We start from the raw sequence: 17,217 nt of genomic DNA, 5'->3' as shown, positions 1-17,217 counted from the left end.
GGATTCAATATTCTGCTCTTTAGATCTTATGTCGTCTCTCACCTTCGCCCTGATTGCATCCTTAATTAAGAGTGCTAAGCACCTCCCTTACCTTACTGCCTATCCTTCAGTTCTTCCTGATATCCTGGGATATTTGATTCCCAATCCTCTCCATCCTGCAATGACGTTTCTGTAATGGCCACAAAATTATACCCCCTTATACTGGTTTATGCCATATTTACTGACCTTGTTATGAATACTACAGGCATTCAGATAAAGTACCCTTACATTCATTGTGCTTTTAAGATCTAATAATCTTTGTCTCTTATTCACTTGACTTTTCTGCACTCCACCCTTACTTTTCTCTTTTTTAACTTTTTCTTTATCTTTATCCACACTTTTCTCTTTTACTTTATCCATACCTCCAATCTGTTCAACCACCCTCTGCTATTTAGTTTAAAGCCCTATCCATAGCCCTAGTTATGCGATTCACCAGGATCCAGGTCCCATCACAGTTCAGGTGAAGCCCATCCCAATGGAATAGCTCTGTCCTTCCCCAATACTGCTGCCAGTTTCCCACCTACTTCTCCCACACTAATCCTTGAGCCACATGTTTAACTCTCTAATCTTCTTGACCCTGTACCAATTTGCATGTGGCTCAGGTAGCAATCCAGAGATTACCACCTTTTTGGTTCTGCTTTTTAATTTAGTCCCTAGCCGCTCAAATCCTCTCAGCAGAAACTATTTCCGTGTTCTACCTATGTCGTTGGTCCTCACATGTACCATGACAACTGGATCTTTCCCCTCCCACTTCAAATTCCTCTGCAGGTCAGATAAGATGTTCTGAACCTCAACGCCAGGCAGACAACACAGCCTTCGGGACACTCTATCCCTGCGAGAGTGAGCTTTGTCTATTCCCGTCTATACTATCCCCAATTACCACTACGTTTCTCTTCTTTCCACCCCCCCCCCACCCTTGAATGGCTCCCTGAACAACAGTGCCACAGTTAGGTTGCTCATCCTTCCTATAGCCCTGACTCTCATCCACACGGGGAGCAAGAATCTCAGACCTGTTGGACAAGCTCAAGGGTTGAGGCTCCTCCAGCACCGTCTCTTGGATCCCTCTACCCACCTCAGTCGCAGTCACACCCTCTTGTCCTTGATCATAGACCGAATTTGAGGCAGCTAACCTAACGGGTGTGCCTATTTCTTGAAACAGAGCATCCAGGTAACTCTCCCCCTCCCTGACGAGTTGCAGTGTTTGAAGCTCAGATTCATCGGCTCGATCTCATTGGCTCTTCATGGGGCTTGGATCACTTGGACTATACCAAGCTTTACACCAGGCTGCTGTTTATTGACTACAGCTCAGCATTTAATGCAATCATTCTTACAGTTCTAATGAAAAGGGTGCAAAACCTGGGCCTCTGTACCTCCATCTGCAACTGGATGCTCGATTTGCTGACTGGAAGATCACTGTCTGTGCGGATCAAAAATAACATCTCCAACTTGCTGATAAACAACACTGGCGCACCTCAAGGATGTGCGCTTAGCCCTATGCTCTACTCACTCTACATCCATGACTGTGTCTAGGCACAGCTCAAATGCCATCTATAAATTTGCTGACAACACATCTATTGTTGGCAGAATTTCAGATGATGACGAGGTGTATAGGAGCAGGATAGTTGAGTGGTGTCACAACAACAACTTTGCACTCAACGTCAGTAAAACCAAAGGACCAAAGAACTGATTGTGGACTTCAGAAAGGGTAAGATGAGGGAGGGATCAGAAGTGGAAAGGGTGAGCAATTTCATGTTCCTAGGTGTCAACATCTCTGAGGATTTATCCTGGGCCCAGTGTATCGAGACAACACACAAAAAATGCGAAAGGAACACAGCAGGCCAGGCAGCATCTATGGAAGAGAATAAACAGTCGACATTTCAGGCTGAGACCCTTCATCAGGACTCAACATAGTAGGTTATATATAGGCACCACAGCGTCTATATTTCATTAGACGTTTGAGGAGGTTTGGTATGTCCTCAAAGCACTTGCAAGTTTCTACAGATGTACAGTGGAGAGCATTGCATCACCATCTGGTATGTTTGAGAGGCACTGGGCATGATCGAAATAAGTTGCAGAAAGTTGTAAACTTGGTCAGCTCCGTAATAGGCACTGCCTCCCCACCATCCAGGACATCTTCAGGGAGTGATGCCTCAAAAAGGCAGCAATCATCACCCAGGATATGCCCTCTTTTCATTGCTACCATCAAGGTGGAGGTACAGAAGCCTTAAGGCACACTCTCAGTGATTCAGAAATAGCTTCTTTCCTTTTGAGAGTACATTACTGAATGAACATTGAACCCATTAACACTACCTCCATTTTTCTCTCTGTTTGCACTACTTGCAAACTGTAACTTACAGTATATTATTTCAATGTAACAACCACAAATATCATGATATATGCCAGTGATATTAAATCTGATTCTGATGTATATGAATATTTATTTAGGGGGTAGGTGAGAATTGCGGAAAATGGAGCTAGAGATAAGCAAATTAGATCTCTTAAGTAATTATTGACACCACACTGACTATTATTAGATTTGCATTGCTTATTCAATTTTTTAAATCCAAAAACTATTAACTGTTTTCTAATTTTATGTCTTATTTCCAATAAGTCTTCTAATGCACCGGTTTATCTGATAGATAGATAGATAGATAGATAGATACTTTATTCATCCCCATGGGGAAATTCAACATTTTTTCCAATGTCCCATACACTTGTTGTAGCAAAAACTCATTACATACAATACTTAACTCAGTAATAATATGATATGCATCTAAATCACTAATTCAAAAGCATTAATAATAGCTTTAAAAAAAAAGTTCTTAAGTCCTGGCAGTTGAATTGTAAAGCCTAATGGCATTGGGGAGTATTGACCTCTTCATCCTGTCTGAGGATGTCTGAGGAGCATGTAAAAGGACCTTTTACATCTGAAGGAAAACTGAAGCCTCTGGATCTGAATCAGATGAGGTCCATAACATGAGAGTGGGCAATGGCTATACTGGGAAGGCTTGTGTCAGATCCAGGCCGATATGTTCTGAATGAACCTTGATTACAACTTAACTGCAGGCTCTTGGCACCAAATGTCTATGCCTGCATGCTTTTGAAGGCTCAAGATATCACACACATTCATGGGCTAGAATTCACGATAGTAAATCTTTTGATATTACACTGTAAGCTTGACAATAGTTCTTTTTACAATTGGCTCATTTTTAGCTATTCAGAAAATTCCAAAAATTCATACTATTGACTTTTTACTCCTTTACAAGATTTGGTATTTTTGCAGCCTTTTTCACTAATGTAATCAAAATTAGATATTAAGTATTTTCACTGTAAAAAAAAACCCTAAAATGTTCTGAATTTTTGTTTGAAGTGTGAGAGTATTGCCTCTTGCTGGCTATAATTTTGTGAATGATTTTCTATTTAATCAAATGATTTTTTCCACTATATTTTTAAAAATGAATTTATTCTTTCATTTTTATTCTTCGATTTATTTTTAAAATTCAAATACAGTACTATCTTTGTTTCTACTGAAAGTACTCCTACAGCCCTGCTGGGTAGAGAGTTCCATGAGTTAGATGCCGAACCAAAGTACGATGATATGTTACTTTGGAGGAGAATTTATAGGTTTAGCCCTGTTTTCAAGTATCTTTTGCTTCTGTTTCAACAATTCTCCCACAAATTTGACTTTAAAATGTGATTATTTCAGTAATTCTGATTGGGAATTTAATTGAGAAAATGTTTTGTTTTCCTCTGTACCTTTTCAATAAATATGCGGTGGTATTGAACTTCCTGGTTTAAGTACTCAAAGGAAAGTACATTGAAAAGGAAGGTGTTCAGCACTGCAGATTGCCATAGATTCTCCTTACTCAAGGGGTAAAATGCCCACTATTTGGTGACTGGCTTTCTGCTAAGTATACGGATTTCCAAAAGGCACATCTCATCAATAAAGAGAATTAGTGTATCCATCCTGGAATGTCAGGCTGGAACAAAGATTTAAAAAAGTACACAAATTCACTTTATATAAATAAGGTAAATAAAGCTGAAAGCACTCTTTCTATCAAATTTGAAAATAGTAATGAATGCTGAGATTCTTCTAACATTTGGAAGGAGCTAACTCTTCCGTGTTGGTTCCTGATCTTTGAAATATTTATCCTCTCCACCTTAACTATATTTAATGATCTGGCCTTCATCTCCCTTGGGTAAAGAGATTTTCAAAGATTCCTTACAGCCTGAATGAAGAAATTTCTACAGTTTTAAATGATTGGCTCCATAGTTTGCAACTTTATCATGTTTGTAATTTTCAATTATAGCAGTGTAGGCAATATCTAGGGAAATGTATTTAATCCAGAGTTTATACTTGTAATACACAATTGGCCAGATATATTGCATTCAAGAATGATTCCAATTGCATCCAAAAAAACCAGAATTCTGCTCTTGACTTCATAAGATTTCTGAAAAGTAATTTATAAATAAATATTTCATTTGTCTTACCTGTGAGCTTATTACTTTCAGTCAAAGTTAGCTTCATACCATTCAGGGCAACAATCATTCCCCTATTCAATTAGCTCTCATTCAAGTGCAAGAGCACTGGTCGCAGCAGTGGAATCAGGCTTCTGCACGGCAGCAAAATAAGTGATGGATGTCAATGAGTTCTGTGACAGACCGGTTCTTTTTGATGTATCCAAATCAAGTGAGAAAGATTGATGAAATTTTCATGGAAAACCTGTTCCATTCTTGTCAATTTAAAATTGTATGCATTAATGTTTTACACATTACTTCTAGTCTTGTCACTTTCATGATGGTCAGCACCTAAAACATGTCAAAAGCGTAATTCACAGTGTTGTGAAGATTTGTCATGCTTGAAGAACTTTAGGAAGGTGAGGGATGAAAATGAGAAAAAAAACATATTTATTTTGATTGTAGTGGAGCTGTTTTATTTTAATAATGATGCATGGAAACAAAGCTGGGAAGTTTTATTTGTAACTGCAGAAATATAGAACACAGCATTGATCATTTCAGAATAATCTGTAACCTTAAATAACAGTTAACCATTCATTACTATTAGAAATAAAAGTTGTGAATAATCAGCTATAATTTATCTATACTATTTTATTGTTCATTGAGTTCACAAAAATTGATTTATCATTATCTTGCAATTTCCAGTTAAGAGTGACCCTAGAAGAAAACATTTACAAATTGAACACATACCCTGTTTATTTTCTCTGAAAGATACATGTGATAAAGCAGGTAGCTTAACCTCCTTCAGATACAAAAATATTCATATGCAAGTAATAAAGTTTTTTTTTCCACATTCAACATTTTGTTTTTTAACTAAAGCAAAAATTACACCAAAGGTATTCAACTCTAGACAAAGTACACCTTGTGCTTTAACAAACCAAGGGCAATATGTGCTCACGTCATGTTTGCAAGGAGTCTTGTGAAAATGCTGTGGCTTTATTTTTCCTTGAATTATGAAAAATATCCTGTACCAAACTTGCCTACGCTTTTCTTTTCAACGTCTTTTTTTTGCAAAGTTAAGGCAAGTACAATCAACATTACAAAATCCACAACTCTATTGCTACCTATGCAGTATTCATGTAAGTGAATCATGTTCCTTGATTGTATAAAAGTGAGATAGGAAAACAAAAAGGTGCAACATTTGCTACAAGATGTGCAGCCTATGTGCTGAGTATTTTTACCTAGAGGAAAGGGATATTAACATTACAGAAATATTTACTCAAACTTAAGAGTAAAGGTGTTCACCCTACACCTTAAGTGTCATGACTTTAGAAGCCATTTTTCCTTCTATTACTCAACTTTATATAATGCATTAACTGCAATTTATAAAACTTCAAAAAATTTGAAACTGAGTACCAACTTTTAGGTAGGAGCATGACTACTTTGGAATGCCAACAGGCAGTGCTAATATTGGGTATATCCATGAAAAAAGACAGAGATGGATGATTTGGGGTTAAACTGTGTCATGGAAGTATAAGATCTTAAAACAATGCAGAAAGAGGCAGGTACTTGTGAATTTGATTAAATACAAAAAATATCAGATCTTGGATAATAATTACACTTTTTGTTAAGTTAAATATGTAGCTCTAATTGTTGTTGACATAATTAATTGAAAAAAGAAAGAAAATAAATCATAACAATTTTGTAAACTTGCTTGCGTTTCAGAATAAGATTGATTACAGCTGCAAACTTGACCAGTCAGATGCAAAACCCTATTGTAATATTTTAAAACTCTAGCACCTGCTGGCTAATGTCCATACAACCTGGGCAACTAAAGAACAGTTTACAGTTAAAATAATATTTGAAAGCAGATGTAAAGTGTTGAAATAATCTATAAGTATCTACCAAAAATTCAGGTGTACAAACCGTATATTCATGCATATTTTTCAATAATCCCCAACAATGATGTTGTATTTTATTCTATCACTGCAGTCACTACTGATTTTGACACCTTTTTTTAAAGAGAGAGATATATTGCGAATAGAGAATATTTTTTAAATGCCGATAAAACATTGGTCATCTTATTGGATCTTACTATTATATCAAAGAAGAGCTAAAGGCAATTTAGTAGACTTTGTGGGTTTCCTAAACTTGTACGATTAAAGGACTGACTATGAACTCACTGTAATTGTTTTACAGTTCATGCAAAAATGCCAAAATAATAAGTGAATCAAACAACCTTATTGGATTGGTTTGTACCACTTGCAAATTTCAATAATTCTTGATCAACATCCTAAAACCAGAGCTATAATGCATTTCACGCATCAATGTGATGCAAACGTTATGTTCCACTGACGCAAACAAGCACAACAAGACTGATCTATTTTGTGGGCCTTCACTCAATTTTTAATTCAGGTTGAAAAATCCTGAATGCTTATTTGAAACAATGTCATCTATACACTTGATTTTACAGCATTATCTTTATTATAATTTGGAAAAAATCAGTACTATTAAATCATCAAATCATGATATTTAATCCATGTGGCATACCTGATACAATATATTTTTTCCACTTCTGATTTATTTTAATGATTCATGAACACATACTTAAGTTATAGGTACCAAGATTTTGCTAATATGATAAGGATGCTACTGTTACAAACAATTTAAATGGTAAAAATGAAAAAAACAATACAACTAATGGTACAAAACTTATTACAAAATTTGATCAATTTATCACATTGATGTTCTAGTGCTGAATGTACTTTTCTGCATTCCACTCAAAAAAAAATCTCAAATTCAACAATGTCTGTGCCATCACCTCACTTGCCTGCACAAATTTATCCTGTTCTTTTTTGAAAGTTATTGTCACATTTGCCTTTGCGACTGTAATCCAATCCCCAACAACTGATCATGTAATATTTTAACTTTGTGTCAGCTCTTGTTCTTTCCAATTACTTACAATCTGTCTTCCAAAGCCATTGCCTTTGTTCCCATGGGACATACTTTCTCCATATTTACTCTATTAAAGCTCTTCAAGATATTGAATTAAATCAAATGTCCCCCTGCTCTCTTATGCAAAAGCAAATTATTGAGAGTGCTGAAAATCTGAAATAAAAACAGAAATGGTCAGCTGGTCAGGATGAACATGATTAGCATTATGAATTTTTATTCTAGTATTTCCAAGTCACTCCTCGTGAATGGTTGTCTATCCCTTGGAACATATTGGTGCATATCCACTAAATCTTTACTGTCTCTTTAACAACTTTCTCAACTTGTGAGGCTTCACACCCCAGATATGTCCTAAATAATTGTTTATAGGAGCTTCAAATTTATTTCCTTGTTTTCATACTATGCTTCCATTCATAAAGTCAAGCATCTGAAAAGCTTCTTTAGCATTTGTCCAGACAACTTTGAAGACAAACTCCAATCCTGTGCCCATTTATAATTTGTACCATTCAGAATGCATCTGCATTGTCCCTGCCATAATTAATCACTTCCTACTTGTTTGCATTTAACTTTAGCTGCTCCTTTCACTAGTCTTTTGACATCCTCCTGAAGCCTATGATGTTCCACATTTATCATTGCGTTTCTGAGCTTCTGGCAAACTTTTACATTATGCTTTGTGTACACAAGTTTAGATCACTCTTACATATTTGAAAGAACATAAACTGTTGCTTGCTTTCACTCACTTCCCGGTGCTCGTCCAATTGCCAATTTGGCCCTGATTAATATTTAAAATGCTCTCCACTTTCACTGTCAGTCTAACTAGCCTGTATTGGCTCTTTTTTTTCTATGACATTTTTTTTGGACAATATATTGCATACAGTCATTCAAATATCTGGTACAATTCCTATATCTCAAGAGGACTGGAATATAATTGGCAGAAAAATCCTGAAACTTTCATTATAAAAATAGGATGCTTTCTATTTGACTATAAGTGAATCTTGAGCATAACCTGCTTTTGATTTTTAGTCCAATCAAATTCTGTACTTCCTCAATCATTAGTACTTTGGCAGCATCCACTATTTAACTGAAGAATTACAGTATTTGGCTCTCCTGTTTTCAAAAAAAATTCTTTCAGATTCCTAATCAGCCTGATGCACATTTTGTTTTTATGAACTAAGTACTTGTATGATCTCTTTGCAGTCTTTGTTTCCTTCTGAAGTGTTTCTCTGTACTTTTTGGATTCAGCTTGGATCTCTAATGAACCATAAACCTGAGATAATCATAATTCCATTTTTCCTGTTACCTGTTAATCTCTATATCTTTAATCATCCTGGGATGATTTTCCACCATCCGTGAGCATGTATCATGTCTGTACCTGATCTTTCTTCTCTCTAGAGGTATCCTATAGTTATTCCTATTTTGTTTACTTGTCAATCTCCAAGATTGAATCCCTTTACAACTCACTCAGATGAGCTACCCTCCAACTGAATAATTTAACCTATTCTGCAGGAATGTACACCAATTTCCACCCTTCCCCCATGATGTTGGCACCAATTATCCAACAATCACTGTGCAATGAGTCTTATTGTTTCTTGTTTGGCACACTGAATCTGCCCTCTTCTCTTCTGCCACTCTCAAAACAGAAATGATCAATGTTAGAGGAAAGGCATTCCTTAAATCTTCAGAGTCTGTATGCATGAAGAGATAATAATAGAAGAAAATAGAAATAAAGAAGGGGAAATGAAACAAGAAATGTAGTGGGAAACTGCTATCTGTATGTCTTTACTTTTCAAATACATATGTAATTGTGGCAAGCTAGTTATGTGAAACAAATGTTACTATCTCAAGTTTACATTATAAATAAATCAAACTATTTTTTCTCTTGCACTGTGGAGCCTTTTGGATTGTACCTTATACATTTTTACATTTCTTTGTTGAAATAGAAACCGTATTTCTTACAAGTATCATTACTGGCTACCCCTATTCAAATTAATAATTTGGCGGCACTAGAGAGATTATTAAAGAGCTACTGATTGTCTATATCAAGGAATGCATGCTGACATTTTGAAAAAACATAGACTACTAAGTGATTATAAAGGGAGCATGCCATTAGTGGACATTACCATGCTTTTTGGTATTTAGGCTGTTAAGACACAATAAACAAATGCTGTGGTGACAAACATATTGTTTCTTCTCATGATTAATAAAAGAAACAACAAGTTCCATGAAACAAATTAAAACATTCCACCTCTGCATCTGTACCTCAATAGCATGGACAGGAATGTATCTGTGGGGAATGAATGAAGTTGACAACAACATTTGGCAAAAAATAATTTTAATTTTGAAACACTGAACATGTTAGTGGGCTGCGGTTTGTAGACTATTTAACAAAATGATGTCAAGAGTGAATTGAGGCATTAAACAATATTACTATAGTGACCCACAAGCAAATGAAAAAAAACTAATGACAAAACATTTTGCAGTGTTGAAACACAATAAGAAGAATGATGTTTCTCTAATGCTCGGTGTAATATGGCTATTTGATAACTAATGGTAACAGCTGCGGCAAAGACACAAAAAACAACTTATTTTCTTCTGAAATACCATTTATTATTGTGGAGGTAGAAATGGCCCTAACCACATTTAAACAAACCATTTAAGCAAAAAAAAAAGATTTAACTGTACTTTTTTTTCTCATTTTCTGGGAATTGTGCACTGATGTGAAAATTTAAAAAAACTTCCATCAAGTGCATTTTCCTGTGAGAAGTGCAACATAGTTTTGCACAATATTTTCAAATGTTTGGAAGACTAATTTACTGTTGTACAAGAGCATAATTTTCCACTTAAATAGTCATATTGTGTCTTCTTTGTTAGTCATTATTATGAGCTCATTCTGTCAGCAGATTCTTTTTTAAACACTAGTCATGATCGATATCTGAAAGTATAATAGGAATTTATTATTAAGAAAAATATGATTATCTTGTGACTTTCAATGGTTTACGCTAGGACTATATCTACTTCATCTCTTAAGCTTCTACTTAATAATTTTTCATCAGTAAGTTCTTTCAGTGAATATCTGCAATTAAAGGTGTACCTCAGACTGACCTGTTATGATACTGAAGTGAAAACGTCACCTACCATATACACTTTAGGGTTCAGTGTCTTTGATATATAATGTCTATGACTTAATATGTAATGTAGTAATGCACACATCCTCAACAATAAATCACATTTCAGGAAACTGACTGTGGCTTTATATAGTTATTTTTTATCTGGAGTGAAAACTGGGGAAAAAATCTCACACGTTTGATCACACAACCTTGCAAAAGCATCCCAGTAAAATGTCAAAATCAAGCCATTTCCATCTACATTAATGAAAAAAGCATGTCTATATTTTTTTCTTCATGTGACATGGATACGCTTGCCAGTCCCCTTAAAAATTCCAGTATCAGTTCTAATAACATAGAACATAGAAAACAATCATAAATGTAATAGTGAGAGGCAAGAATAGAACAGGAAGACTCTGATGTTACAAACAAATTATTTATCTACAAGACCCTGTGTTTTCATATTTCTTTTTGTATAACAGCAGCAGTCAAGGCCATGGTCCCAGGCACCAGACTGTGTAACCTGATGGAGAACAAACTACCCAATAGCTGTTACCAAATGACACTGGACACACTGGTCTCCCTTGGCAGCAGTGGTAATACAGCACTGTTTGTGTGAACCTCATCTGGAGTTTGCTCCTTGCTTATTTTATTGTGGGGCCTCTGGCCATTAATAAGTGTCATGGGGATGTTGCAGTATGTGTGTTGATTACCCAATGAGGTAAAGGGCATGATGCCACTGGTAGGAGGTACATCGTATTCATAGCTCCGATAGTAATGCTTGTGCCGCATCTGCGTGTGGTAGGTGTTGTGGAAGGTGGAACGCAGGTCCGGATGGGCAGTGGCCAGAGCAGTGGAGGTTGCCGCTGCCATGGAGATGGCAGACACTGTCTGCAGTTCCCCGAATGGGCCCTGCTCGCTAGCATCCAAGACCTGCTCATTAGAGATCGGCTCTATCCTCTTGAAGGGCATCTCGTACTGTAAACGTTTCCAGAACTTGGAATCCAGTTTGTTGCACTTGGGTCCATTCCATTTGATAACCGTAAGGAGCTTGATTGTGTCTTTGAGAGCCTCAATCTCCTGATAGTTTATAATTCCTCGAAGTTCACTGCATTCAATAAGTATCACTTTAATTTCACCTGTGACCAACATGTTGCGTAGTCTGTTTTCCAGTTCAAATATACTCCATCCTCTCCTTATGACATAGTTTGGGGTCAGTACGATAATTAGTCTCTTGCTCTGATCAATGCATCGTGCCACATCTTCAACATATGCTGAAAGTAAAGTAGGATATCTCCTTTTACAAGCGGTAGCAATTCTTGCTCACTTAAAGACTAAACATTGTGATGACATGCATGACACTACACCAATGATCCTATCTGGATTTAAGCATGATATCTACCAATTACTACTTGTATCACAATGAATTGAGGGAAGATTTCTGATCATTGTAAAATTGACTATGTACAATAAGATTGAATTCATAACTACCACACAATACTGGCCAGAGGAAATTTTCTTCATTCTTGCTGGTTTTAATTCACAGGAATGCAATGGAAATATCTCAAAAAAAGAGCAGTTTGAGAATTGAAACAAGGAATCAAGTACAATGTTCACCATATTTCACGGTTTTTGTTGTCTAACTACTTCTCATGCCTGTTGCTCAGCAGTTCTCAGGTCACTGAGCAATCATTGAAATGCACTTAGCAATGACCATTTTCGGGGCTAAAATATCTTATCATGACAACTCATACCATAGAGTGAAGGTCATTTCAAAGTTCATTTTGGGTAGGGATACATACAAAGGACCATTGAGTTTAACTTTCAAAATCAGGTGGAAAGCTGACGGGAACATTAGTCAGCTTTTTAACGCAATCCCTGATTTTCCAATGGAGAGTGAACACCAAGTGAACAAATCAACCCAATCATCTTTCTGTCTATTGGTGGAATTAGAAATCTAACCTCATAACATCTACTGGAGTACTGTACCTTGTCAAGTTTATTTGACAAAATTATCACAAGAAAATATTGGTAAACAAAGGGAGGTGATTGAACCAAGCAACAGGTGAGGGGCATGCTGGTAGAAGCAAGTGGGTAAAATGAGGGGATGATAGATAGGAGCTATAGGGAGGTAGTCACCCCAATGTTGCTGGAGGCAGGTTCCTGGGTGACAGTCAGGAGAGAGGGAAAGGGAACAGGTAGCCACCCCTGTGGCCATTCACATCCACAGGTAGCCACCCCTGTGGCCATTCTCCTCAATAATGTATAGTGCCTTGGATACTCTTGAGGTGGACTGCCAACCAGTGGAGAAGCTGCAATGACCAGGTCTCTGACTTTGTGGCTCAGAAGAGAAGAAGGGAGAAGAGGAATTCAGTAAAAATAGGGTATTCCAAAGTTAGAGGAGTAGACTTGAGATTCTGTGGATGTGAAAGAGACACCTGGATGGTATTTTGTTTCCCAAGTGCCAGGGTCAGGGACAACTTGGATCAGGTCCACAGCATTCTAATGGGAGAGGATGGTCTTGGTACACATTGACACCTATGACATAGGTAAGAAAAAGGAGGAGGTCCTGAAGAGAAAATTTAGGGAGTTAGTTAGAAAGCTGAAAACCAGGGCCTCCAGGGTAGTAATCTCTGGATTGTTTCCTGTGTCATGCACCAGTGAAGGTAAAAACAGAGTGATTTAGCAGATGAATGTGTGGCTGAGGAATTGGTGCAGGAAAGGGCTTCAGATTTATGGATCATTGGGATCTCCTCTGGGGAAGATATGATCTGTACAAAAGGGAATGGGTTACACTTGAACCTGAGGGGGATCAATATCCTTGCCTTCAGGTTTGCTAGAGCTGTTGGGGAGAGGATAATTTGGCAGGGGTATAAGAACCAGAGTGATAGAGCTGAGGATGGGGTAGTTGGTGTACAAGGAGAAGCAGTGTGTAGTGAGACTGTCAGGAAGGGCAGGCAGATGACAGGGCAAATTGCAGTCAGTGAGATGAGATGCAGTGTAACATGTGGCCAAAATCAAAAAGAGTGATGAATGCAGGACTGAAGATGTTATATTTGAATGCACACAGTATACATAATAAGGTAGATGATTGTATAGCATAGCTAGGGATTGGCAGGAATGACATTGTAGGTATCACTGAGTTGTGGTTGAAATAAGATATAGTTGGAAGCTTAACATTCAAGGATATACATTGTATCAAGAGGACAGATAGGTAGTTAGAGGGGTTGGGGTGGCTCTGTTGGTAAAAAATGAAATCAACTCCTTAGAAAAAGGTGACATCAGAGCCAAAGGCGTAGAATTCTTGTGGGTAGAGTTTAGAAACTGCAAGGGTAAAAAGACCTTGATGGGAGTTGTATACAGGCCTCTGAACAGCAGCCAGGATGTAGGGTGCAAATTACACCAGGAGATAGAAAAGTCATGTCAGAAGGTCAATGTTACGATAGTCATGGGAGATTTCAATATGCAGGTAGATTGAGGAAATCTGTTTGGTGCTGGATCCCAAGAGAGAGAATTTGAAGAATTCTTACAAGATGGCTTTTTAGAGCATCTTGTAGTTGAGCTCACTAGGGGGAAAGCCTATTCTGGATTGGCTGGTTTGTAATGAACCAGATTTGATTAGGGAGCTTAAAGTAAAGGAACCCTTAGGAGCCAGTGATCATAATGAATCCACCTAGAATCTGGGATGGAGAAACGAAAGTCAGATGTAACTGTATAACAGTGAAGTGAAGGGAATTATAGAGGCAAGAGATGAGAGATAGACAACCTTATTTGAAAGGGGACGCTAGCAGGGATGATGGCAGAACAGCAATGGCTGGTGTTTCTGGGAGCAATTTGAAAGGCACAGGATAGATACATCTCAAAGAAGGGGTAGTCTAAAGACAGGATGACAAAACCTTGGGTGACAAGGGAAGTCAAAGACAACATAAAAGCAAAAGAGGGGGTATATAATAGGGCAATAATTAGTTGAAAGTTAGAGAACTGGGAAGGTTTTAAAAATCAACAGAAAGCAACTAAAAACCCAATATGGAGGAAAAGATGAAATATGAAGGTAAGCTAGCCAATAATATAAAAGAGGATACCAAAAGTTTTATCAGATATATACAGAGTAAAAGAGAGGCATGAATAGATATTGGAATACTGGAAAATGATGCTGGAGAGGCAGTAATAGGGACAAAGAAATGGCAGACAAGCTGCATAAGTATTTTGCCGGAAGTTCAAAAGAGTCAGGGGGAAGAAATGAGTGCAGTTACTATTGCTAGGGGAAAGATGATTGAGAAGCTGAACAGTCTGAAGGTAGATGCGTCACCTGGATCAGATGGACTACACTCCAGGGTTTTAAAAGTGGTAACTGAAGAGATTGTGGAGGCAGTAGTAATGATCTTTCAAGTATCACTAGATTTTGGCATGATTTCGGAGAACTGGAAAATTGCAAATGTTACTCCATTCTTGAAGAACGGAGGGAAGCAGAAGAAATGAAGTAATAGGCCAATTAACCTGACTTCAGTGGCTGGAAAGTTGTTGGGAGTCAATTGTTAAAGTTGAGGGTACTTGGAGGCACATGATATAAAAAGGCCAAAATCAGCATGGTTTCCTTAAGAAAAAAAATCTTGCCTGACAAATCTGTTGGAATTCTTTGAGGAAATAACAAGCAGGATAGACAAAGGAGAATTGGTGGAAGGATGTTGTGTAATTGGATTTTCAGATAGCCTTGACAAAGTCAGATTGAGTCATGGAGTTAGTGGCAAATGCAATGTTAGCATTAAGTTCGCAGGGATGTAATGCTGAGGCTTTATAAGGCACTGGTGAGATCTCACTTGGAGTATCGTGAGCAATTTTGGGCCCTTTATCTAAGAAGAGATATGCTGACATTGGAGAGGGTTCAGAGCAGGTTCACAAGAATGATTCTGGGAATGAAATGATTATCATATGAAGAATGTTTGATGTCTTTGGGCTTGTACTTGCCGGAATAGAGAAGAATGAGGGGGAATCTCATTGAAGCCTATTGTATGTTGAAAGACCTAGATAGGGTGGTTGTGGAAAGAAAGTTTCCTATAGTGGGGGAGTCTAGGACCAGAGGGCACAACCTCAGAAGTGAGCAAGGACCATTTAAAACAGTGATGAGGAAGAATTTCTTTAGTCAGAGGGTGGTGAATCTGTGGAATTCAATGCCACAGGTGGCTGTGGAGGCTAGGTCAGTGGCTGATAAGTTCTTGATTAGTCAGGGCATGAAAGGTTATGCAGAAGGCAGGCAAAGAGTGTTGAGAGGAAAAAGGTTTAGCTATGATGAAATGGCAGAGCAGGCTGATGGGCTGACTGGCCTAATTCTGCTCTGTGTCTTGTGGTTTTAAGTGTGGGGCTATCCAGCCATTATTGAGCCACCTAACATGAGGTATGAACTGTGTCAATTCTTGGGCTTCTGTGTAAATATAGCAGCTCAGACTGCCATCAGTACCAGAACCAATGATCTGTGACAGCCTGACCAGAATCATATGAATGTGACGGGAAGCCCCAGATGAGTAGCCACTGAACAGTCCCAGGCAAAATAGCTGGAGACTGACTGGTATGATGGCTGATGGATTGAGAGAACCTCTGTTTCACCTGGACTCCAAAGTAACCTTTACAAACTATATCAGTTCTGCCTTCCTTTCATTTTCACGCTGCCCCCCGCCCCCCCCCCCCCCCCCCCCCACCACTGGCCTGATGGCCAGTGCTAGGCTGTGGTTATATTTAGGCTCTGAACATGATCAGAAGTACACAGCTTTTGAATGTCACTAGTTGTCGAACCAGCAGCAGTTAAAATGGTGAAGAACTTCTGTGCTATATGGCTTTAGGGAGGGCTAAGCTCCCACATGTCAGTCTAGCACTCTCACCTCTGTTCAAGAAGTTTGAGAGTTTGAGCCCCACTCCAGTGATTTCAATTACAATCCAGCCTATCACAACTGGCCTATACTGAGGAACACTCGCCTATATCTCAGGTGGGACCTTAAAGCAAAGCCCACGTGCTCTGAAAGGTAGACACAAAACAAGCCGCAACACTGTTCAACAACGACTTATATCTGTATTGTGCGTTTAACACGATGTCACAAGATGCTACAGAAGATCTTATTCAAACAAAATTTAATGTATATTAAGGCATTTGACTAGGGATAAATTTTGAAGTAGCCCAGAATTTAGTCCTTAGTGTTGAGGTGACTATCTCTCCCTCAAACAATATTATGGAAACAGATCACCTATTCATTATCGCATTGCTGTTTTATGGTTATAGCAATGACCAAATTAGCTGCAGTACTGGCACTAAAAACAAATGAATGTCATTTGAGTGGAAACGCTGCAAAATAAATACAAAACCTTCTTTTTCTTCACACATCACTGTTTAACAGTACACATGTTATAGAAATAAAATAGAAATTTGTACATAGATAAAAGACTAACACAATTAAGTGTCAAAAGTGAACTGGTAAGGATTACGCATATATAAAGTAAATTAGAAATAAACTCCAATATCAAGTATGTTCAGAATTTGGATTTTTGTAAAGCAAAATTATTTTTGTCATGCTTCTTTTTAGTTATTGGAGATAGCTGATTAATTTTGCAAAAGATTTCAAAATGAGTAAATCATATTTAAGATTATTTTTAAAAAAATCACCAAGTGACTTCACTA

At 37.7% G+C, this 17,217-nt stretch overlaps 1 protein-coding gene across 2 annotated transcripts in view; it reads right to left on the bottom strand.

Annotated features, from left to right (window-relative positions):
• Positions 1-4,975: 4,975 nt before the first annotated feature.
• Positions 4,976-17,217, bottom strand: part of LOC140727831 (interleukin-1 receptor accessory protein-like 1) — a 1,400,327-nt gene continuing 1,388,085 nt past the window's right edge. For both annotated transcript variants that reach the window (XM_073045632.1, XM_073045631.1), the window contains one exon: positions 4,976-11,827. In XM_073045632.1, coding sequence (XP_072901733.1) covers positions 11,106-11,827 — 722 coding nt within the window. In that variant the 3' untranslated portion in view covers positions 4,976-11,105. The remainder of the gene's footprint in view (positions 11,828-17,217) is intronic.

This window comes from Hemitrygon akajei, chromosome 5, assembly GCF_048418815.1.
Source record: "Hemitrygon akajei chromosome 5, sHemAka1.3, whole genome shotgun sequence".
Classification (NCBI taxonomy): Eukaryota; Metazoa; Chordata; class Chondrichthyes; order Myliobatiformes; family Dasyatidae; genus Hemitrygon; species Hemitrygon akajei.
Note: the sequence above shows the minus strand (reverse complement) of the source record. Positions and strands in the feature narration are given on the sequence as shown.